At 37.0% G+C, this 25,351-nt stretch overlaps 1 protein-coding gene and 1 pseudogene across 1 annotated transcript; one reads left to right on the forward strand and one right to left on the reverse strand.

Moving 5' to 3' along the window:
* The first annotated feature begins 4,824 nt into the window (after nt 1-4,824).
* Nucleotides 4,825-7,281, forward strand: LOC141247850 (uncharacterized). Its single transcript, XM_073669278.1, has 4 exons — nt 4,825-5,011; nt 5,077-5,177; nt 5,269-5,462; nt 6,879-7,281. The coding sequence occupies exons 1-4, from the start codon at nt 4,825-4,827 to the stop codon at nt 7,279-7,281; spliced, it is 885 nt and encodes a 294-aa protein (XP_073525379.1).
* A 13,226-nt stretch (nt 7,282-20,507) lies between these two features.
* Nucleotides 20,508-22,405, reverse strand: LOC141247851 (uncharacterized; annotated as a pseudogene).
* Nucleotides 22,406-25,351: the final 2,946 nt, after the last annotated feature.

A 25,351-nucleotide genomic window follows, 5' to 3' on the forward strand; every position in this document is an offset into this window, starting at 1 on the left:
GTCGTCACGAGAGGTGATTATGACACATGATGTTCTTCTTGAACGACAGGGAGTACACTTTGTTGATATCAGTTACTAGCTCTTGAGCTAAAATATTGGACCGAAGGGTGCCAAAACCGTATCATCAAGTCTGAGCAAGAATTGATGAGTCATATCCTCGTCTCTATAGGCCGAATTTTAGATGTGAGAGAGCAAGAACATTTACCGCAATCAGAAGCGTGCGGAGGAGAGTATGTATTGGGATCATCCCTTAGAATCCGGAACGCACCGAATTATTCTGAGATGGACTGCCCGACTTGCCGGAATCGAGCAATGTTGTCCTGTAATTGGAGTTTCCAAGAGTCGTTCCCCACGGAAAAACGAGTACGCAACGCCTCCCATAAAAGAGCAAAACACTCAGAATAAGGAATGGACAAACAAAGGGTCGGATATATATCGACTGGCGAATCCACCCAATAAGCATGGAATTCACCATGTACCAATCATCAAGGTCGTCGACACCGACGTCTGGTTTCTGCAATGTGTCATCGACGAATATAAGCTTACGTTTGGCCTTAAGAGTGTTTCACGTATCTCTTGACCGTACCTGATAATTAGGTCCCTTCAAAACAACCGGAAGATTGAAAGGTCCGGGTGTTCGGAGGGATATAAATAGTAGGGTAAATAGAAGTCATGCTTAAGATGTTTTGTTGGTGTGGCGTTGGGTTGGCGGGACGGGTGTTCTCTTCGTCGGTGATGGTCATGGCGGAAGGTGGTGGTCAGGTTGGTGATGGTCATGGCGGAAGGTGGTGGACAGGCCGAGTAGGTTTAGGTTAGAAAAATTGCGGATCAGTTTAAAGGTTTGATACCATGATAGTTGATATTATAGTTTATACATACACACGATTGAGATTATCTTATAGCCCAAGATAGAAGATTTGTAAATGTACAATGTCCTAATAATATCAACTAAATCAATAATATATATCTAACAATTTTTAATTTTATCTTCCTAATAGATACTCACTTTTCTACCCGAATAAAAGATTTGCCTTATAATACGTGGAAAAATTTTATACAAGGATCTTTGTACATGTTAGGAATCAGGCTCCTTCAATGGTATGCAGATTATTGACTTGTTAGCCTATGCACACATAATTTGCAACATAACATATATTATAACAAATAAACACATAATATAGCATATTAACGTACTCAGAATAACACAGTAACAAAAAACAAAAAGATTTGGATAAAAATGGTCGGCTACGAAAACAATAATTTTGTGAACCAACAAAAAAACAAAAAACGCACGATAATAATTTTGTAAAGAAATTATTTTTTTGGAACATCATTCCATATGCACGATTTAATACTCTTAAGTTTAAGATTTGAGTAGCAGCAACGTTCGACTATAAAACTTTTAATGTCAATATATTGGTCAAACAAATGATGCCAATAAGGTTACTAAATGAGAAAATCACCAAACATAATTTGAATATTTACTTTTAATAGAAAGTCTTCGAACTTTCTAATTTTTTTATGAATTTACACTATTCAACTAAACAAGATATAACATGATATATGGTAGATGAAATTTCTCTCAAAAAGGCAGCATTACATGGAATTTTTCCATGAGATCTGAAATTGGAATGCAAATTTTAGGAGATATTAGATGAAACTTCCAACATTAGATGGAGTATTCAAAAGACAAAATCAAGTGAAACTTTCAAACAATAAACATTAGTGAAATAAAAGACGAAAAAAATATGAAGTTCATATGCAAATGTGATTTCCACATGATATTAGATGAAATAATTTATCATTTTCTCTTTCATTCCTTTCTCAAATTTTTAATTATAAATCGTTAAATGTTCTATAGTATAAAATCTGGCATGATTTTAAAAAGTGCACCTGTGATATAAGATGGAGGGAGTATATTTGAAAAAATAACAGGCCAGCATTAGCTAGCAATTAGCATATAATTTGGCTGGATCATGACACAACACGTCTTATAGAAGAAATTAACGAGTTTATAATTTGATTTGTTATCCAAGTATATGATTGATATAGGATACTCAACCACGTGCAACCTTCCCTGGATAAGCAGAAGATGAAGTTTGGCACACAACAATGTCAATACGTATGAGAGCATGTGGGCGCAGTGGATAGGTAAAAACCTCACATGCGTTGTCGGTGTCTTTTTTAGTCTTCCCAGGATTTGACTTGTTTACCACTCCCTCTTTGTCAGTCAATAATGCCCTACAATAATTTGAATATCCTCCCGTCAGAAACCAATCCAAATTGATCTGACCTAACCGTATTAAAATCTGATTAATTCGATTAAATTGTTACAATTCGAATTGTCAAATTTGAACCTGAACTCAAAATATAAGACTTAATCAAAGCCATTTAGATCCGTTCGGTATCATGATTTATATGTGTCTTATTTCGGAATATAAGTCATAGGGTCTTGAATTGTCATAAAAATCCGTGTCTTATGTGGAGTGTCTTATGTGGACTTAAATGGTCTTATTCAAGTCTTAAATAAGTCCAAATAAGTCCAGAAAAATAAGCTTCATATTATAGCTTATATGACTTATAAGTTTTTTCACTCGTCTGTCTTAAATTACAATTTGGAGTATTTACACCTGATGTCATTAAAATCATTTTTTTATTAAATATCATTCGTTCTTTTCATTCTTACTACATTGTTTCTATATTGTTAGGTTATTTAAGGGGTATTTTTGGATTATTATTATTTTTTAAGATAATTTAAGACACTGGATGCAGAACAAATATTATAATATAAGTCACTAATTTCTGTTTCAGACCCAAATTATTCCAGACCCCATCTTATTTTGGATAATAAGTTTCAGATATATAAAATCATTTTTCAAACACAGGCCTATTAAGACACAGACATGTCGAGTGGACCCTTAATAAAAAAGTACGCAAAAAATATATAAAGAGTTAGGGTAAATAAGTTCAAGTATAAAAAATAAATATTGTTATTTGATGTAGTAGACCAATTTAATTATTTAAGTATTAAGTTTTATTGTCAAAGACGTGATAGTTCGGTGGTAGGAGGGAGAGTCACTTCGCCGTCTTGTTCATGTTTGAATCTAGCAGACTGCATATTGTAGAAAAGGTATTGGATCGATTGAGCTTCTCCACGAGTAAAGACTTGTAAGCTTAGAACTCGTATCAAATGCGGAAGAGAGAAGCTAGATTGATGAACGATTCAAGAACACTTTCTTTGTAACTCACTCTCTTGTGTATTGAAAACTCTCTTTTTCGTGTTTACAAAATATCACGTTCTCTCTCTTTTGTCACTCACAACGAAAAGCAATACACACACAGACTATGAATTACAACTCTTGATCAACTCCTATACAAGCTTCAGACTAAGCTATATATAGAAAACAAAAGAAGCTAGCTAATACTTAATGAAAAATTACAACGTGCTAAATTCCCATTGGCTCGCAAGAAGGGATTCCGTTGGCCGTTCAGCGCCTCTTCGCTTGGCCCAATCACTTCTCGACACGTCATTAGCTTGCTAACTGATTTTGCCGCGCGCGCTTCAACCACCTGTTGCAACTTGCACTTCCAAGAACTCATTTAACACGTGCAAATATTTGTTGCTTGGTTTCTACGCGCTTACTCGATTTCTAAGCGTTCTGGATCGCCTCTTGAGTCTCTTTCCAGACTGACTCTATTAAGCTCATTATCTTCAGCGTGCTTAGTCTCGCTGAATTGATTTATCACTAAAAGCTTTAAGCGACCTTCAAATCACTTCAAGCTACCTTGAACTCTGTACACACTTGAGTTCCAATTAAATGTCTAAGTTTGTTAGCATCATAACTAAGAAAACTAGTCAAGCTACCTCAGCTTAACTAACAGTTCTAGGTGTTGGTCTGATTCAAAACTTATTAATTTTTGTTGACAATTAACCATTATTATTATGCCAACTCTCCTGTAGCTTAGTGGTTGAGATCTCACCTCCTATATTGAAAGGTCGGAGGTTTGATATCTGGAAAATGACAACTCTCACCCATTTATTTAATGGATGTATGGGGGCTACCATGTTATTGGGACCCCGGTCTAGCTTGTAAAAAAAAACCATTATTATGAAAAAATATTATTTTATTTTTACTATTCTTTAATATTATAAATCTAATATAATATCAAAAATTAATAATTTAAACTTGTAGGTCAATCTAAACCCTCCGATAACTTGTAATGACCCGATTTGATTTTGACTTATTATTAAATTTGCCTTACTATTATATATTTTATCGGATACAAAAATAGTTGTTGTTTTAATACATTTTTATTAAATACAAATAGTTATTATTTTATCAAACTTTTACTTATTTTACCATATTTATCTCTATATATATTAACTGTTTTATTTTTCTATACATTATTTTTTCCAATTTTTATGACAATTTATATAAGAAAAAAGAAGAAATTTCATGTAAATTTTTTATCTAAATTGAATCTCTATATATATTAATAACTGTTTGTATCCGACCATGGTATAATCTGAACTAATTGAATCTCAATATCAATCCGATTTGCTAAACCTGTTTGGGAGGAAGTATAATAATGATATCATAATTTGAAAGGCAGGCTTGCCTCCCGCACCAATCCGCCGAAATTTCAGGCACTAATTGCTAATTAAATAATGCATGTGAAACTATGCTTAAATTAATTAACTTCCGGTTCCAGAAAAGAAAATTCAAAAAACAGACGATACACACACACACAGTATGTGTGGAGTATAAATATAACAGCTTTACAGACTTGGGTAAGGGAGGTAGCTAACTAGGTCATTTGACAATGTACAAGATGACGTTGTTCTTCGTTGTAATGGTGTTAGCTTCCTGGAGCTCCGTCCATGGAGCCAACCCTAAGAAGGCTCAGAATGTTCCGTTCGGAAGAAACTATGTTCCGACTTGGGCTTTCGACCATATCAAGTACTTCAATGGCGAAACCGAGGCCCAACTTTACCTTGACAACTCCACAGGTACTGTCTAATTGGCTTAATTAAACATGTCTACTTGTATTAATTACGATGTTAATGTTTTCTAGGTACTGGATTCCAGACCAAAGGGTCGTACTTGTTTGGACACTTCAATATGGATATCAAGCTTCCCGCCGGCGACTCCGCCGGAACTGTTACTGCTTTTTATGTGAGTAGTGTAGATAGTTTTAGGTCAGATTAAACTTAAACAAGCTAGTGTGTTAATCGATTAATAATGTTACTGTTGGTTTTGTTTACAGTTATCTTCTCAGAACTCCGAGCACGACGAGATAGATTTTGAGTTTTTGGGGAACAGAACAGGGCAGCCGTTCATCTTACAAACAAATGTGTTCACCGGAGGGAAAGGAGACAGGGAACAGAGGATTTATTTGTGGTTTGATCCTACCAAAGATTACCACTCCTACTCTGTTCTCTGGAACATGTACCAAATTGTGTAAGTACTACTACGAAATTAATTAATGTAGTAAGAAAGTAATTACTGTGTTTTTTATTTGCGCCTATTGCCTAGCTCGTCTTACTAGCTCCACTCCTAATTGACGACATTTATGTGGAAAAATGTGTTCTGAAAAAAGGTAGATGAGTGCGTAGAATATAATTCAACAAAGAGGAGTCCCTAAATAAAAATTCCATTTCAATTTTACACATTCGTCGAAACTATTTTATTTTATTAATATATCTAATAATATAACTCTAGAAATTCTAAAATTTTAATATTATTAAAGTGCTTATTGAGACGAATAAAACTAGATCACTTATGACTATATTATTTCTTATATATTGAGATTAATCGAGGCAAAAATCATAAGCTACGAATAGTGTTGCGTTTTGAAATGAGATCTTTATAAAGGAACGGAGGGAGTAGTTTATTTCGTTTGGGGTTACTTAGGGTTTCAAAATGCCTAATAGAAGAAATCTGAAGATTAATACAAGTACTAATTAGAGTAACATGGGATGATGCTTAAAACCAAAGAATGGCAACCGTAGGGAGTAATACTATCTGAAATTATTCAGATAATGTACCCCTTTCCCTTGAAAAAAATCCCGTAAAAGTCATATTTTTATTAATTTGTTTTAAAATTAGGCTTCTAATTTAATGTAATAATTTGATGTAACAACACTTAATTTAATGAAAGGATTTAATGTAACAAAACTTAATTTATTGTAGCGGTAACGATTAACTTTTCTCTTGTAACGATTTAATGTAACAAACTCAATTTAATGTAACGATTAACTTCTTTCTTGTAACAATTTAATGTAACAAAACTAAATTTAATATAAAGGATCTAGTTTTGGAATAAATTAGTGAAAATATCTATTTTTGTCTTTTACCCCCTTGCCTTAGATCTGAAATTATCGAAAAATCTAGTATAATAGTATAAAAACTCTCCAATCAAGTTTTAGAATGTTCAAAGAACTCTTGAACTCAATACTCCTCTCCAACAAAACTCTTACTATTTTTTATTTTTAGACATTTTATTACAGGGGAATTAAATTTGACTGGAATTAAACCTTAAAATATAAAAAAATTGCAGCCGAAAATCGTCATCCAAATAATAAATATAGAAAAACGAATTTATAAAACTAATAAAAATATAAAGAAAATTTGAATTTTTAATAAAATTGTTACAGCATCACTTCTTCGTTACTTTTTTTTATAATAAATTTACAATTCTATACTATACGTTCGTAATTTAATATTTTATATTCATGATTTGAATAACGAGAATTAGTTATTAAAATTTTATATTATAAGGTTTGAAGTTCAACAAAAACTTCCTGGGAAAAGTTTTAATGACCATACTATCGTTCTTTTCCTGTGTTATTGATACGATGGTTGAATAAATTGTAGGTTCTTGGTGGACAACGTACCAATAAGAGTATTCAAAAACTGCAAGGAATTAGGAGTAAAATTCCCATTCAACCAACCAATGAAGGTATACTCAAGCTTCTGGAACGCCGATGACTGGGCCACTCGTGGTGGGCTGGAGAAAACGGATTGGAGCAAGGCCCCATTCGTAGCATCCTACCGAAGCTTCCATGTGGACGGCTGCGAGTCGTCCGTTGAGGCCAAGGTCTGCGAGAGCCAGGGGAAGAGGTGGTGGGATCAGCCTGCGTTTCAAGACCTTGACAACAGACAGTATAGGCTGCTGAAATGGGTTCGTAAGAGGTGGACTATATACAACTACTGTACTGATAGGACTAGGTATCCTCGAATGCCGAGAGAGTGCAGAAAGGACCATGATAACCAGTGATCATCATCATCCCGCTCTTTTTTTGAATTACTATTCATCTGCTACCTGCAGCTTTGCATTTGTCTGCCACTGATTTTAATTTATGTGTGATGTACAAATAATTACTCGTTGAAGGAACCGGGCAGTTTCACAAAATCATGTGTCTTTGTATTTTGTTCAGAATTCATATCCATCATCCAATTTACCACTTACAAGTATAAAAAGAAAAAGGACCTCTTCCGTTCGGCGACATTAGATAAAAGTATTAGATTGATGAATAAAAAGTAAATGAAAAGTAGATGAATTGAATGATAAATGAAATTTTAGGTAGATGAAATAAAGTAGATGAAATTAATAAGGTAAAAAAGGTGTTTGGTAAATGGGGAAGATGAATTATATGTGGGAGGATATATAATTACCAATAGGGGCTTAATAAACATGTGCGAATCAAGTGAGGGGTTAAAACCTAACATTTTGCCGCCTCTGCTTCAGTGTTGCTCTGGCCGCCTCCGCTCTGCTCTGCTTGCCTCTGCTCTATGTGATTCTTTCCTGACGGAAGCAGCGCCGGCGACAGTGACCGTCGATCGATCGAGGTAATCATTCTACATCCTAAAACACTACTATCGTTTTACACTACTAGAAAACTCTTGATTGGCGGCGGATTATTCCGTCGCCAATCAACAGAGTACCGTCGCCAAAAGAGGTTAGCGACGGAAAACCGTTGCTAGCACCCCGTCGTTCGAAAAATGGTAGCTAAAGACGTTAGCGACGGGAAAAAAGAACCGTCGCTAACTAGCGACGGTTTTTGTGACGGAATTTCGTATCCAATTTTGGCGTCCGGAGACCGATTGTTTCGACGGCATTTGCGACCAAATTTCGTCGCTAATATGGACCCCCGGGAGACTGAATTTGGCGACGGTGTTGGCGACAAACTGTTATCACTAAAATGGACCCTCATGGAGACGAATGGGACGACGGTTTTTGCGACGACATTCCGTCACTAATATATACCCTCTGGACACCCATATTTGCGACCGGTGTTGCAACGAATTTCCGTCGCTAATTATGCGTCCATAAGCCCCCAAACTGAGACGGATTTCCGTCGCAAACCCCGTCCCAATTTCACGTCCATATCTTTATCACGTCCTCGATTATCGTTATAAAATACGGCTTCACATGTTCGTTAACGTTAATATTGCGACGTTTTTTGCATTTTTATTGAATTGAAAATTATTATAAAATGAAACGTAAACAAAGATACAAATCATAAATTAAATCGAAATTGTTATTACAAAATCAAACGTAACAAACATAATTCGTACAAAACAAAAACAAAGATACATATCATAAAAAAACTAAGACTCGGGGGCAGAAGGGTCGGCATCATCCTGACCACCTCATCTCGGAGGAAATCGGACATTCGTACCGGGATATCATCATGAAGTCGTGACTGCATTCACGCATACACTTGCGCTTCCATCCGCTCTTCCAATTGTTGCACCCGCGCTTGCAAGCACTCTTGCATCTGTGCATCCCACCGCACTTGCATTTCTTGCATCTGGTGCTGAACATCATCTTGGCTCATCCGAGAGGACGAACTGAATGAGATGGTCTGGCTCGACGCGTCCGGCCGCGTTGTGTGTCGATGTATGCACCGGCCGCTGAACCGAGTCCGTACACCCGGTTCTTCTTGTTGGCGCCCTCGATCTCCATATAGATTTGCGTCGCGTCCACCTCATCCATACTCGCATTTTGACCCTCTCTGGTCGATGGTTGGGACGATGAAACAATCTTCTGGGTGAGCGCTTCCTACAATAACCGATGAAAACATAGTATAGTTAAGTACCAATAAATGTGTCATAATGTAATTATAATTTACGAAATACGTACCGTCATCTTCTTCGTCCTCGAGTCTACCGGGACAGGCATCTCCTTGTCCTTCCTCGACATGTGTGTGTGGGTATACAACTCGGGAACCGTTGGAGAGCGACCGAGCTCCTTGGACTAACAAAAAACAATACGAATTATTAATGTGTCAGAAAATTAATAAATTTGATTATACGAATCTAAAAAATAAAGTTAAGAATCAAACCAGGATGTCGTAATAACCCATGAAGGAACGGGAGCCTCCCGTGTGGCGCACAATCCGGTGCCTTCACCCTCAGGCTTGCTCATGCGATTGGCATGAGCAGCGCGAGACCTCTTTTTCTCTTTATCTGAGTCCCAATGGGCCTTCCAGAGGCCCAAACATCATCACTCACAGAGTGATGTGGTGCTCCAGACGTCCTCATCTTGTGAATGACGTCCTTGAACTTGTGAAACAAAAATAATTCGGAAATTACAAAGTAAGTTAATAAATTATATCAAACTGTAGTGATTTGCAACTTACCGGGTCCCCGCATGTCTCATGAAGACCCAATACATGTACTCTTCGCCGTACACGGAATCATCCCAGGTATACTCCTTCTGAAAACCATAAAAGACATGCATGTTTCACCTTTCATTTGTACATTAACGCATTTATGAAGCTAAAAATAGATAAATAATTACCTTGAATTCCTGCCAGTAGTAGTCTATCTCTTCGGATGATAAAAACTGCCATGCTCTACCGGACATGAAGAAAGATTTCCGGAAAATCTCCCGCATAGAACGGAGACTGGTCCGGATGATGAGGAGCATCGCCCCGGTCGGGTCTGGTTGGACAAGTACTCTGTCACCGGCGTCCAACGTTGCTAGTGGAGTAGTAGTAGAGGTACCGACCTCGGGAACGACTCCCAAGGACGATGTCATAGACCGTCCACAGGAACGGCCTCGACCACGGCCGCGCTCACGACCAACACCTGTCTGGTCACCTTGTCCTCTCATTTCTTCAACCATATATATTAAAATGAAAAGATTCAACCATAATTAATAATTTAATATATTATGATGTCGAAAGTGAACTACATCTAATAATTAAGTACAAAACACTAATGAATAATCTATATATAACGAACAACCATCTACTTCAGTCAAGTTCGTCCCCCTCTTCCTCTTCCTCTTCCCCTCCCCCTTCCCCTTCCTCTTCCTCGTCGTTGGATGATGAAAAGATAACTCCTGGATCTTTGACGGGAGGAATGTGCAACGCATCTTCGTGAGCTTCTTCATTCTGACCAGCCAAGTTTGTGGGATCTTCATCTGTTTCAACGATAAGGGGATTTTCTTCGATGTCGTCTTGGAAGGCCGAGACGACTGTTTCTGGCATGTCAAGCTCTGACCTTGCCTTAACATTGCATACTGCCCACCAATTTACTTTATCCCGTCTTTTGCTTGGATATGGCAAGTACTGAACTTGGTCGGCCTATTGTGCCAAGATGAACGGTTCATACTTATTACATCTCTGTCTATGATTGACTTCCACCAAGTTTTATCGAGTGTTAGTGTGTGTGCCACTATCCGTGGGGTCAAACCACTCACATTTGAATATGACGGTATTCTTCACTGGTAGAGCTGGATACTCTAACTCGATTATGTCAGTCAACACTCCATAAAATCCATTTTCGCCCTCGACATATTGTGTTTTCCTTACGCAAACACCGCTATTCATTGTAAGCTTAACTTGCTCGTATTCTCGAGTTAGGAACTTGTAGCCGTTCACGTAGTATCCTTTACATGTGTCGACCGTTCTACATAGTCCCTTTGCAAGGCTCATGATGAAAGGATTGGTACAGACAGTTGGATCTTTGACCTGTAGTTCAAGTACACAGTTGTAAGAGTTCCAACACTTTGCAAGAATCATTATAAACGAATCTCACAAGTACTTACATGAGATTTGAACCAAGAGGAGAAATCAATCTCAAACCTCCTTTCAATTTCTGTCTCGCTTATACCATGGTTCCTTTCGCGCAACTCGGCCACGAAAACACTTTCAAAAGAAAACACCCAAATTAGATCACAGTTGTAGAGAAAATATGTGATAACACTTTATAACAACGTAACCCTTACTTTCTATGAGCTTCAATTTCAGGACAGTTCAAAAGAACATAGGTCCTAGCAGGAATAATCTCTTCATCATCAAGATATCTCCGGGTGCTGCCATGCAACGGCCTTCCCTTCGGTTTGAATATTGAAAGTCGGTCAACATTATCATCGATGTCCATATCAGAAGTTTCATTTCTTCTCAACCGCTCGGGTAACTGCGGATCACCTTTAGTGAACTAAAACGATGCAAATTTCGCGATTTCTTCTTGCAAATATCCGCTGTTAATGCTTCCTTCCACCCTGCCTTTATTACTGACCTTTTTCTTCAACTTCCCCAAATATCCGTTTTTGGAATCTATTAGTTATACATAGATAAAAGAATGAAGGGAGAAACATCAATTGTAGGACCAATACCTTTCAAATGGATACATACATCGATATTGAACTGGTCCTGCCATCATCGCCTCGTAAGGAAGATGCAAGGGGAGATGCTCCATAGAGTCGAAAAAACTGGGCAGGAAAATACATTCAAGCTTGCAAAGTATTTTGGGGGTTTCACCCTCCACACAATGCATGTCTTCTTTTGTCAATGAGGTGGAAGTTAACTCCTTGAAGAAGATACTCAGCTCCGTTAATGGCTCTCACACATCTTTGGGTAAAAGCTCCCGAAGAGAGACTGACAGAAGTCGTTGCATAAAAACATGGCAGTCATGACTCTTCATCCCATGCATTTTCAGATTTTTCGGATCGACACATCTGGACAAGTTGGACGCGTACCCATCTGGAAACTTTATTTTCTGTATCCACTCAAGCAGGACTCTTTTTGAATCCCTATCCAATGCGTACTTGGCCTTCGGAAACTTCCCAGTCGCAACATCTTTATCTAGCTCAGGCCGATCACATATGTCATTCAGTTCTTCCTTGGATTTTTCATTGTCTTTTGTTTTCCCGGGGAGATTGAGCACGGTATTGAAAATATTACCGAACACATTTTTCTCAATATGCCTGACATCTAAATTATGCTGAATGACATTCGTACTCCAGTAAGGCAAATCCCAGAAAATGCTATTCTTATTCCATCCATGTTTTTTGGACAGTAAAGCATTATGATGTTCCGACCCAGGTTCATATGACTTCTTAAGCCCCAAACGATCCAGCTCAGCTAACATTTCAGCTCCAGTTCTCACCCCTAAGCTTTTTGCGCTCTTCTCTGCCCTTACGAAAATCAGTGACAATTTTGTGAAATGAATGTCGCGGATTCAAAAACTTCCGAGAGCAATCAAACCATGACTGTTTACCACTCTTGGGCAGCGTGAATGCATCTGTCTCTTCCATGCAATAAGGGCAAGCCTGTCTACCAGCAGTGCTCCATCCGGACAACATAGAATATGCGGGGAAATCATTAATTGTCCACATAAGAGCCGCTTTCAACTGGAAGTTTTGTCGTTTATGAACATCGTATGTTGTGAATCCACACTCCCACAACTGGTTTAACTATGCAATCAACGGTTATAGAAATATATCCATTTGCTGCTTCGGATTTCTAGGACCCAAGACCAAAACCGTCAAAAACATAAACTCATCCTTCATGCACATGTCTGGGGGGAGATTGTAGGGTGTTAGGATGACCGGCCATGATGAATATTGTTGCCCGAAGTTTTTGAATGGCTGAAACCCATTGGAACATAAGCCTAATATGATATTTCTGACTTCATCGGCGAAATCGGAATGCAGCTCAGTAAAATGTTTCCACGCCGGAGAGTCGGACGGGTGACACATCTTGTCACCAACCATCTGATGGTCAGCGTTCCACGTCATATGTTGGGCAGTTGCTTTCAAAGCATACAATCTCTGTAGCCTTGGAGTTATTGGAAAATAAAACATTTTCCGATATGAAACTCTAGCCTTTCTTATTTTTGATTTGCCTTGGGTCACAGGTTTCCACCGCGGTTCACCACACACTTTGCATTCCGTTCTATCTGCATCTTCTTCCCCCAATAAAGCATACAGTTTCGGCGACAACAATCAATGACCTCAACCGGCAACCCTAAACCCTTAACCAGCTTCTTTATGTTAGCAAAATTTGTTGGCATCTTGTTATCCTCCGGGAACATCTCTTGTATAAACTCGCACATGTTGTCCATTAACCTTATTAAACTCTGATGACGACACTTGATATCCATCATTTTAGCAGATGTAGAAAACACGGGGTGCTTGTTGTTACCAAGCCATATTTCTTGTTCGGTTGCTCGCATTATATTAAAAAATTTCTGTGATTCATCATTGGATGCTCATCTTCATGGAAGACTACTTCTGGACCGGCAGCAACATGTATCATTCTATGACCGGATGCGAACTCAGACCCCTCGACATCATTCTCCGGTACGGCATGCTGTTGTCCTCCGAGATTCAACACGGTCCCCTCGCCATGAAACACCTATACTTGGTAATCTTTTACAAACTCATTCTTCAAAATATGATATTCAACATCCTCGGTATTGCGGTAGCTTTTATTTTTTACATGCATGCTTAGAGAAAGGGCATTTAATCTTCACTCCACTCATACAAGCTGGATGACCTATGGCGAACTGGATAAACTCTTTCACTTTCTCGAGAAATCCGGGGCTTAACAACCCCCTCGCGAGTCTCCGGTACATCCAACCACGGTCTTGATTCTCTGTAGCGCGTTTTATTAGATGACGATTCACATCTAATCGCATTTATTATCTTAGTAACACCTTCTCTAATTTATTTTATTGTGTCACATGTGTTACATGTACACCGAGAATTAGGATTAATCATAATTCTCATTTTTAATATTTTTATATTTAATATTTTAAAATTGTTAAAATATTAAATCCACAAATCATATATATACTAAATCTAAAAAATTCTTAATCCATAATATTCTAAATCCATGATTATGCAGAAATTCTCTATATAATTCTAATTCCATGATTATATCTATGAATGTATATAATCATAAATCCACAAGAATATAAATAATTTCCAACATAAATCATATATATTCCAGAATCCACATAAATCCTAAATTCACATAAATTCTAAATCCATAAAATTCCTAAATCCACATAAATTCTAAATCCATTAAAATTCTATATAATTCTTTATAATTCTATTTTCTAAGAGATACTAAAAAATTAGTAAAACAATCTATATAATTCCTAAAAAATTATATATAATTCAAAAAACATCCTATATAATTCATTAATCCTATATAATTCATAAATTTTACTATATAATTACTAAAATTTATTATTTAAGTACTAAAAATTACTATATATTTACTAAAAATTAATATATAATTACTAAAAAATATTATATAATTCCTATAAAATATATAATTCCTAAAAAATCTTATATAATTTCTAAAAAATTCTATACAACTCTATAAAACTCATAAATAATTCTATATAATTACTAAAAAATATTATATAATTCCTAAAAAAATCCTATATAATTTCTACAAAATTCTATAACCTATTCTATAATAAAGACTTATATAATACAACAAATTCTATAACCTAAAAAAATTCTACATAACATAACAAATTCTATATAATTCATTTCAATTCCTAAAAAATTCCTAACAAATAATTATATAGAAACAAAACAAATTACTAAAAAATATAAAACATACTTGGGGAGGGTGGCACCGATCGGAAGTAATGAAAGACAAAGGGGGCGGCGGCGGGCGGGGGCGTCGGAGCAATGGTTGGGCTCAGGCGTCGCTGCTGCTGTGGCGGCATGAGAACGAGTAGGCCGTGGGGAGGCAGAGCGACAGGCGGCGGCGGAACGATCGACGGGGAACAAAGGGGAGCGGGGGAACGGCGGGGAACAAAGGGAAGGAAGAGGAAACAAAGGGGAGCGGCGAAAGGAGATGAGAGGAAGCAAAGGAGATGAGAGGAAGAGAAAATAAGGATGGCGGTGGCGTAAGGGTTCTGCGCGATTACATATTGACAAAGGGTTTAGTGACGGATTTCCGTCGCTAAACCCTCGACCGCCAAATTCAATTTTCCGCCAGAACATTTGGCGGTATAACACGTTAGCGACGGAAAACCGTCGCTAATGTTCGCTAATATGGGAGGTAAGTATTACTTACCTTTGGCGACGGAATTCCTTCGCTAATGGGGATCTTGATGTAAGGGTCAGACCATTAGCGACGGCTATCCGTCGCTACCTCCGTCTATCCGTCGCTACCTCCGTCTATCCGTCGCTACCTCCGTCTATCCTTCGCTACCGCTGTCGCTAATGCCTATTAATTGGCGCCATCCACTACCGCCAAAAATAGCGACTGAATCCTGACGGAATTCCGTCGCTAACCAAGGGGTATGGGATATTAGCGACGAGTCCTTTGACATGTCGCTAAATCCGTTGCCAAGTACTAGAATTAGTGACAGAATTGGTATCCGTCGCTAATTCTGTCACTAAATCGGTATTTTCTAGTAGTGTTACTACCAGCATATGTTAAATTGAGGTCTAAAATCTTTCAAGATGTAGGCAATTAGCATATTAATGACAAATACATATGACTATTTACCTTCAAAATCTAATACTTGACATCATAGGTAAAATGTTGGTTCATCAAAAGCAGTAAATTTGTCAACACATCTCAATTTTGCCACCAGTTTTTTATGATTATTCAGCTCCTCAACCTCCTAATACTCCCTGGACGATTGCACAATATCTCATTTGCCTTGGTTAAGCTAAATAGAATAGGTATCATCTCATCATACTGCACTGACAAAAATAATGATCCTATGAGAAAATGGAAGAGAGGGAAACCGTTCTACCCACTAAACGAACGAGCTACACACTAAACGAACGGGCTGATCAATGTAATTAGTTTATTTGGTGAGAGCATTTCAGAATTTCCATAGTAACAAGCTAATGTGCAAACTGTAATTTTTATTTTTGTATTAATTCCATGTGAATTGCTCCAATTGACAAATGCTGTTATGGGAGATTATCAATTCAAAATGATCTCGCCTTTACTGAGGCTCTTTGGACTTGAACATTGCTTTGACATCTTCAAATCCATATGTAGATCTTACATTGATTATTTTGCAGTTTTTATTTTAACTGGTAAATATCTTTTACTTTTTCAACAACACGATTGACAAACCTGATGTGGCTTTGGACCATTCCACTCATCTAATTAACAAATCTTAAAGACATATCAGGTTGACAATAAACCTTAGCAAAGTGGAATGAACTCAGTCCAAAGCCATGTCTTTATGGTTTGTTAATTAGCAAATTGGTTTCTTGAATGTCATCTAATGTTGTAAAAACATAGTCTTAGGTTTGAGTTTTTGTTTAGGCTTGTTAATTAACAAAGTCTCTTCAAGTCAGTATATTTTTCTTAGATGTAAGACTACCATTTTAGCAAATTGGTTTCTATGATGTAAGAACATAGTCTTAGGTTTGAGCTGTTGTTTAGGTTTGAGTTGTTGTTTAGGTTTACTATGTGTTGTTGTGATATCTGAACTTTTTGGTCTAATGTACAAGTTGATGTGTATTGTGTTGTAATGAAGGTTTGTAGATTATATACCATGGCATCTAAACCTCAAAGGGTGAAAGGGAAGGGTAAATGTAAAGGAAAAATACGGTCAGGAGAAGATGAATCAGGAAATGATGACGGGTTAGAGAATCCTAGTAAAATCAAGACGGTATGGACTGATCCATTAGTGAATATATTGCTGAATATTTGTCGAGATGATCAGAAATTATCGTCAGGAAAACACCAAAACAAATGGAGTGACATTACAACTAGGTTTCAACAACTCACTGGAAAGATGTATAGCCAGGAAACCATCAAGAATAAGTATGACTATCAAAAACATATTTGGCAAGCCTGGAACGACTTGAGGTACAAAGAAACTGGTTGTGGATGGATTCTGAGAACGGCCTTGTTGTTGCACCAAAGTAGTGGTGGTTGAAGAAGAACAAGGTAAGAATATTAGTTGTTGAATATTTATAAGCACTAGCTCATCATACTGTTGGATATTTTAATCTTATTTTTTTCTGATATCAGGAACATGACAGGTACAAGTGTTTCCAGAATAAAGGAGTGGACCCTATAACAAGTGAGTTGTGGGATCATGTATTTGGGTTTGCAACTGCAACTGGATGGCATTGCATGTCTCCTTCCATGTCACCTCAATATCAGACTACACTAGCCCTTATGTCATCACACCCCGCCGCTAAGGTTCAAAATGACATGGACAACCTTATTGATATGGATCAAAGGCTCATTGATGAGGTTAATCAAGAAGCCCTAAACAATATCGCAGTCGAAGATAATTTCTTCCTTGATCAAGTTCATCACCTTGTCACTAGTGTTAATCCTACTCCTTCTGCCTGTCCACTGCCAGTTGGAAGAAAGGTTGTCTCCTCTACACCTGGTTCTAATAGGCCACGAAAGAAATCTAAGTCGACTCCTTATATGGAATGGTTCGATAGGATGTTGGAACGAGGTGAAAAAATATTGGCATTATGGCAGGAAGATATTAACAACTTGTCAGTAGTGAAGGGGGACACACCGACTAGAGGATACGATTAACAGGATGCCATGTATGCCTAAAGGATTTAGTGGATGAAGGGTTGGTTGAAGAAGGGACCGAAATTTAGTGTTTTTCTTTGAGTGAGTTTAGAAAACAGGAATCATGCATGGCCTTTATGAATGCGGATAAGAGTCGAATGAGAGTGATGGTTACAGTACGGGTTCAAAATGCACAATGCTCGTTTGAGTTTGATTTAGAATGTTATTTCTTTTATTGTGTGCTTGAAAGACAACGAGTCATTGTTGACAATTTCTGTTTTTATTGTGTGCTTGTAAGACAATGTATTTGGTTTGTTGTTTGAATGTGGTTGTCATGATAGACATTGTTGTCTGAAATTGGTTGTAATGGATAGGTTGTATGATTGTATATGCATTTTTTTACTGTTTGTTACTTTGTCAGGTGTTAGGTACAATGAGGCCTCTTGTTGATAGGGTTCGGGCTAGAATTAGACATTTGAAGATGATGGCAGTTCAATGGCTACATTTCATGGACGAGTTTGCAGGTTGATGCTTGATTATAGTAGGAAATTTCTTCATAATCTACCATGTTATACCTCATCTTTAACCGGAGAAGCTTGGATGAAGGAGGTCATGGAAGCAGAATCGAGTGTTAGGTGCATCCAATCATTTAGGATGGAGCCACATGTGTTAAAGTGCCTCTGTGAAGTGTTATCAGATGATCATGGCTTAAAATCTTCAAGGAACATGTCAGTGCTAGAAAAGGTCGGTATCTTTCTGAATATCATTTCACAAGGGATTTCAAAAAGGGAAGGCTGTGAGAGGTTTCAACGATGAGGAGATACAATTAGTGGAGCTTTCCATGAAGTCTTGGATGCATTTACTGGTCGTCGAATGGGTTGGAATGGGCTTAACCTAAAGTTGATAAGACCTCATGTTCCTACGTTCTCGTCAGTACCAAAGCACATTAGAAATGACGACCACTTCAAACTGTTCAAGGTAAAGTTATACTTAAATGAATACATAGAAGAGGCAATGCAGTGAAATTCATTAGTTGTATTCTTATGAACTTGTTGTATTTGTGATAGGGTGATATTTGATGTATTGACGGAACTCACATAAATGCTTTGATCCCAGTAGATCAGAAATCCCATATAGAGGAAGGAAGGGCATGTGCACATTCAATGTGATGGCAGTTTGTGATTTTGATATGTACTTTACCTACATTTCAGCTGGCTGGGAAGGTAGTGCACATGATTCTCGTGTCTTCAATCACGTCGTTAGTACGCTAGAAATGAACTCCCCCCATCCTCCTAAAGGTATATTCATATGGTTTGCATAAATGGAATTTAATAATTATATAACCACTTAATATTCACTTTGGTTGAACAGGCAAGTACTATTTGGTTGATAAGGGTTATCCAGATTGGGATGGCTACATGGTTCCTTACAACAACGTCAAATATCACCTTCCTGAATTTCGGACTGAAGAACCAAAGACTGTGAAGGAAACATTTTTTGAATAGAATCCACTCGTCACTCCGTAATTGTATTGAACGTTGCTTTGGGTATTAAAAAAGAGATGGAAGATTTTGCATGGTTTTCCTACTTACAACATATCTACTCAGACTCATATAATCAACACATGTTTTGCATTGCATAATTGGATCTTAGAGCACAAGATGCTTGACAAGTACGTAGAAGAAGATGAGGAAGAAGATGAAGATTATGATAGGTTTGGCCAACCGATCTCGAACATGACAGAAGAGGGGAACTCGTCACTTCCAAACAAAATGAAGTGTACAAGGGATTGGATTGCTAGACAACTCTTTTAAATGAAGGCATGGAGACACACTCAACGCTAAATTTGTATTTATTTGGCAACAAACGGTGTAAATTTTGGTGTTAATTTCCAAGTTAAACTTCTAGTTGGTGTTAACTTGTAAACTTGTAGTCACTTTGATCAATTTTTGGTGTTAGTTAAACTTTTTTCTGATCAATTTTGGTGTTAAGACTTGTTAAACTTTTCCAAATTCCACATATGCATGCAACATAGGGAGTGGAGATGAAACTTCTTTCTCAACAGAGGGATCTTCAGGTTTTGTTATTTCTGCAGCTCCATGTGAATTTGGATTCTATTGTACACAAAATCTGTTTAGTTTCTTAACAAATTCTAAAAATACACCAGAGTTGTGGTGTATTTTAAGCTGAATTGCGTCAACATGTACAGACGGGCTGAATTGCTCCAGCATTTGTTCGGGTTTACGCAGCTCTCTGTCCAGGTACCTAATAGCGAGGAAAGCAGTAACGACAGAGTTGTGGTGTGTAGGAGATAAGAAGTTCTAGAAAAAGGTGATCTTATGATCGGATTAGTTATCAGTAGATCTAAGTTTGAAGCATTTCATAAACAATCAGTATGTACAGACGGGCATAAAAATAGAGCATAAAGATAATCATTGATAATAAAGCAAAGAGATTAGAGATTGCTCCAAAACACTCTTGAAGACTATGTCCAAGTTTCACTTGCTAATTCTGGATAAAATGCCAACCATGGATGGGAGGCAAATTTAACATAAAAACAAACCAAAGATCATGTCACCATTATTGGAATACAAGATAAATAGACTACTAATTCCAAAACAACACTCAAAGAGTAGAAAAATGAACGATTGAACCTTGATCAACTCTCATCTTCTTAGCTAACGACTCAGTTGAAGAAGACGGTGATGATGATGATGATCCAACGTCAAACGGCTAACGAATTGTTCGAGATATCAGAGCTAAATGACACATCAATCACCCCATTAGGACTCATGAGCATGGAAACTGAATTCCTCTTGTTCGAATGGATAACCAATTTATTGATCAATTCTCCACATTCCTCTACTTGATCCTGTTTTGAGATGATCATATGAAATCCATAAGTACATTACTCAAAGATTGGCTTTTAGGCAACTTAAAACAACAATGTAGGTTAATATGACATACCCTGTCAGTTCCAAGAACACTCAAGAGTTGGTTTTGGTACTCCATTTCAATGGAAGGTTCAACACTACTAATAACATGCAACATTGAGGCAGCAACAATCACTGAAGGTAGATAGCCCAAAAACCTAACATATTTAAGTATTAACAACACAATCATCATAAGGAAAGATCTAAGATGAAGAAAGTCCATTGATATCACAATTTACAATGGGTTAGTTTGATTGGGCTTTTACCGGACATAGTAGCTAAAAGCACCATCTCGGATCCCCTGAGAAATTTCCAACAAAGGCGGTTCTTTTATCCAAGCCCCTGAATCAGATAATCCATAAATGAATGTGGAGTAACAGAGCTCATCTTCCATTCAAGTGTAAAGAGAACCAAAATCTACATTCTTTGTATAGTCTTAGCCTCAAACATATACTTAGCGTCCTCCATCTAATGACATAATTAGACTAGAAATCACCTTAAGATTATAGCCAAAACTGTAGGTCAAAATGTAGACCCACCACCACCCAAATTAGCCAAAATTTAAATTAAAAATAATAATTTAATCAATCACTTAATCAATAATTCATCATACACCCAAAACAAGACAAAAATCATTATACAGAGGAAGCTCACTTGGAAATCCAGATCTCTTCAACTTTTGCAGCGATAGACAAACAAGCAACGACTACGAGTTGGGTCAGCCATGGCTTGTCATTCTGCAGATTGAAAGTAAAGAAAAACCTATCTAGTTAACTAACAATGAGGAAAGCAGTAACGACAAAGAATGAATAACAAGCAAAAGTGTTTGAAGATTTCAAACTCCTCAACTCTCTACAAAATTGATCCAACATTCCCAAAAAAACTTAAAGTAACATTACACATGATTAAATACAAAATAATAAACCAACATCTTGTTCGGCTACATTACAAACCATTACATGAGCAACTACATGTTCTATATTACACACAAAATGAGCAGCTGCATGTTCTACATCACACACAATGAGAACCTACATCTTGTTCGGCTACGCATTACACACCTAGATGAAGAAAACAACATACAAGAGGTATAAAATCACTCCGACTAATACGATAATTATAATGCTAACGCTCCAAACAAACCACTTCATAAACCTCTTCATTTCGTCACGCTCCAAACAAACCACTTCATAAACCTCTTCATTTCGTCACGCTCCAAACAAACCATTACATGGGCAGTTGATATACTACTAACGGTGTTAGTAAGATCATCATTCGTCTTCTCAGCAACCACCAGTTCAGATTCCAACACCTAATTCCTTTGTCGTTCTTGCTCATACATCTGATGGCTGACTTCATTCATGATAAAGGAAGGAGACAATCTGTGTGATTGGGGTGGAATGGTGGAGGTGAAGCAATCCTATTGTACTCCTACCACATTTCAAAACAATAAACAAACAATTCAATATAATCCTAAACATACCTATTTCAGTTAATGGAAAAAAATTCATTACTTTGACTTACAAATTCAAAAAAACCTTCGAGACCCATTTGAATCCGGACTATAATTGGTCATTGTTTCTAGCACTTCAGTTGGCAACCTTCCAAACTGGCGGTGAAATTCTTCTTCTTTCTCAAGCAAAGCAATTGCCTCATACTCTGCACTAAATGAATTTGATGTATTTGACATCCTGAAATAATAATGTATATCAAACATCTCGGAAGACTTATTATTGAATAATCAATGTCAAAAAACTTAAAACTTAATCAAATACTGATCAAAGTTTACAGTCAAATTTGCTTAAGTTTACTGTCAAATTTGCTTAAGTTTCAATATTCAATCGTTTACTGTCAAACTTAAAACTTAAGCAAATATTCAATGATAAAGAGAAAGTTTATTGTCAAACTTAAAACATAAGAAAATATTTGACTAAGTTTCAAATTCAATTTGCCTACAATGTTAACAACATAACAGCAAATTCAGTGGTTCCACTGAGTTTGATCATCTAAGAACATATGAGGAGTAGATGAATTTTTTTACATATGTTCCAGAAAGGCTGCGTTCTACTGAGTTCTCCAGTTTATATGCACAACAAAAACAAAGTCAGTCGTTTATTTATGCATTTCTCACAAACTTCACAATGTTATCAATGGTACAGGTAAGAACATATGTTCTAATTACTTTACAATTGAACTCAGTGGAATGCAGTGTATATGCTCAGACCAAACATGGATACAACAACTTCACAATTTTAACAACATATCAATAAATATGCTGAAGTTGCTGATATGTTAAGTGAAAGCTTAGTAGAGAGAGAAAGAGAAATGCATACATCAACTTCACAATGTTAACAACAAATCTGCTGAACAATATTAACAACATACCAACAAATCTTAACATATGTTGTTAACATTGTTTCAAAATCAACCAGAAAGAGAAAGAGAAAGCACAAATTGTAGGCAAGTTCAGTCGTTTATTTATGATTAACAAGGGGTTGAATGAAGAACGAGAAGAGAAAATGAAATCATTTCATCCAGACTGAAATGGAGATCTACATATTAAAGTGTGACCATGTTCTTAACCAAAGTTTGACCTTCATCCAAATAATATACACCGTACTCAATGTTGTTGCCATGGGGGGCTATAAGGAAGTAGCGTTTCAGGTGAGAAATACACACAATTGCCTTTACAACCACCAAAATCCTTGATTGATAGCCCAACATAAGCATCATTACAAACGAGGAATATTTTAAGGGTTAGGGTTCATTTCAGTTTGTTTCACAATTTAATGAATTTTCCAAAATCAACAAGAAAGAGAAAGAAATTAAAGGTTAGGGTTCACACCTGTTCCAAGGGGCTGATTTCGCCAGAAATGTTCCACTGCTACTACATTTGCTTTCAAAGGGAGAAGGGACTGTGTTCCACTGCTACCGCGTTTGTGTTGAAAGGGAGAAGATGCTAATGCATCGCGTTCAAATGAATAAGGGTCAAAATTGGAAGGGAGATATGAGGAGTAGATGAAAAATACCTTAATCTCTTGGGGGTTGGATGAAATAATTCCAGCTTCATCTTGATGAAGAATGAAGATGGAGATGAATTTGGCTTCTGACAAGGAGGAGATGAAATTATGCGTGTAAAACAGCGTTTGTTTGGGAGGGAGATGAATTGGGCCACGTTCATCTAGTTTCAACCCATTCATCTAGATGAATGGGCTGAAACAAACGCAGCCTACGTTTACACGGAATGTAAAATCTCTCTCTTCCTGTGATGCCATGGCTCGTGACTGTCACCTAGTTGTCTGATCATCGGTTAGAAAACATTGTCCCCATCATGGCCACTTTCTCCGGGTATGTTAGTCGATACCGTCATCAACTTTTCCATATCCAAATCCGTGTTGTCGTCCTACGACTGCCACGAGTGTTGGCGTCGTTCTCCTATTCTTGATCCCATCAATCGTCTTGGTGGTTGCGAACCTTTGCGTTGAACAACATCGAAGCTTCGTGGTTTTGTTGGTGGTCGGCGAACTCCAGTGTGATATTTTTTGATCTCTTCTTCCCATGCTCTTCTTCCTCCAATTAAACTAGTCAAATAAATCCATGCCTCGGTGGTGATGGATGTTGAGCGGCGATGACTGGAGACTCAGGGGTGGTGCCTAGCTGGTGGTGGATCTTGAGCGGCTAGGGTTTAGGTCGAAGGTAAAAGGTTAAAATGAGGAAAAGATTAAACAAGATAAAATAATTAAATAATACTCCCTCTTGATATAAATACATGTCATTTAGAGCAACTTTTTTGAATACAATACATGTTATTTTATCAACTTTTCCCTAATTTTACTACATTTATCCCTATGCAATTATTACACTAAAAACTACTTCATTTCTCTAGACATTGCTTTTTACATTTCCAATGCAACTTTATTAGGGTTATTTAGGTAAAGAAATTTCTACCTTAGTTTGCATAAAATTTAGTATAAAGACATGTATTTGTATCCGGAAGGAGTATATTTCAATTTGAATTTTTTATGATTATATTTATAATGTCGAAAAATATCACTACTAAAAATCTTATATAATTGCCACTTGACACAATTCGTAATTTTTTTACACATTATGTAAACGTAGCAAGGTGTGCATAAAAATGCCTAAGACATGAAGGAAGGAGAATCGTGGAGTTTTTCGATTTGTCATTGCGAAATACTTATAACTTTTTTCATGGAAAGTTGATTTAGGGTTTGTTGGATCGGATTCTTGAAGGATCTATGTCTAAGCACAATTTAATCCTTTTAAGCGGGAACAAGAATCAAATGAAATGATACAAGCTTTTCCAACCGTGAGAATATTTAATCTTACGATCTAAGATAAAACTCATTATATGAAGCAAAATCATAGTCAAACTTAGAAAAAATTAAACTTATCAAGCTTTCTCTTTAAATTCCCCCCCCCCCCTCTTAGCTTGTAAACAGACTAACTTAATTCTCCCTTAGACCAAGACGGGTCGAATCCCCCTTAACCTTAGCAACTATCATAGTAAAATTGATATGCACACTTGTAATTTTTCCCTTTTGACATCATCGAAACATTTTCTAAGTATAAACAAAGGACATTAGGAGATTAGACTATCACGCTACTCTCCAAA

Source organism: Phyllobates terribilis, unplaced genomic scaffold (assembly GCF_046119375.1).
Source record: "Phyllobates terribilis strain yellow unplaced genomic scaffold, ASM4611937v1 Scaffold_3347__1_contigs__length_81525, whole genome shotgun sequence".
NCBI lineage: Eukaryota > Metazoa > Chordata > Amphibia > Anura > Dendrobatidae > Phyllobates > Phyllobates terribilis.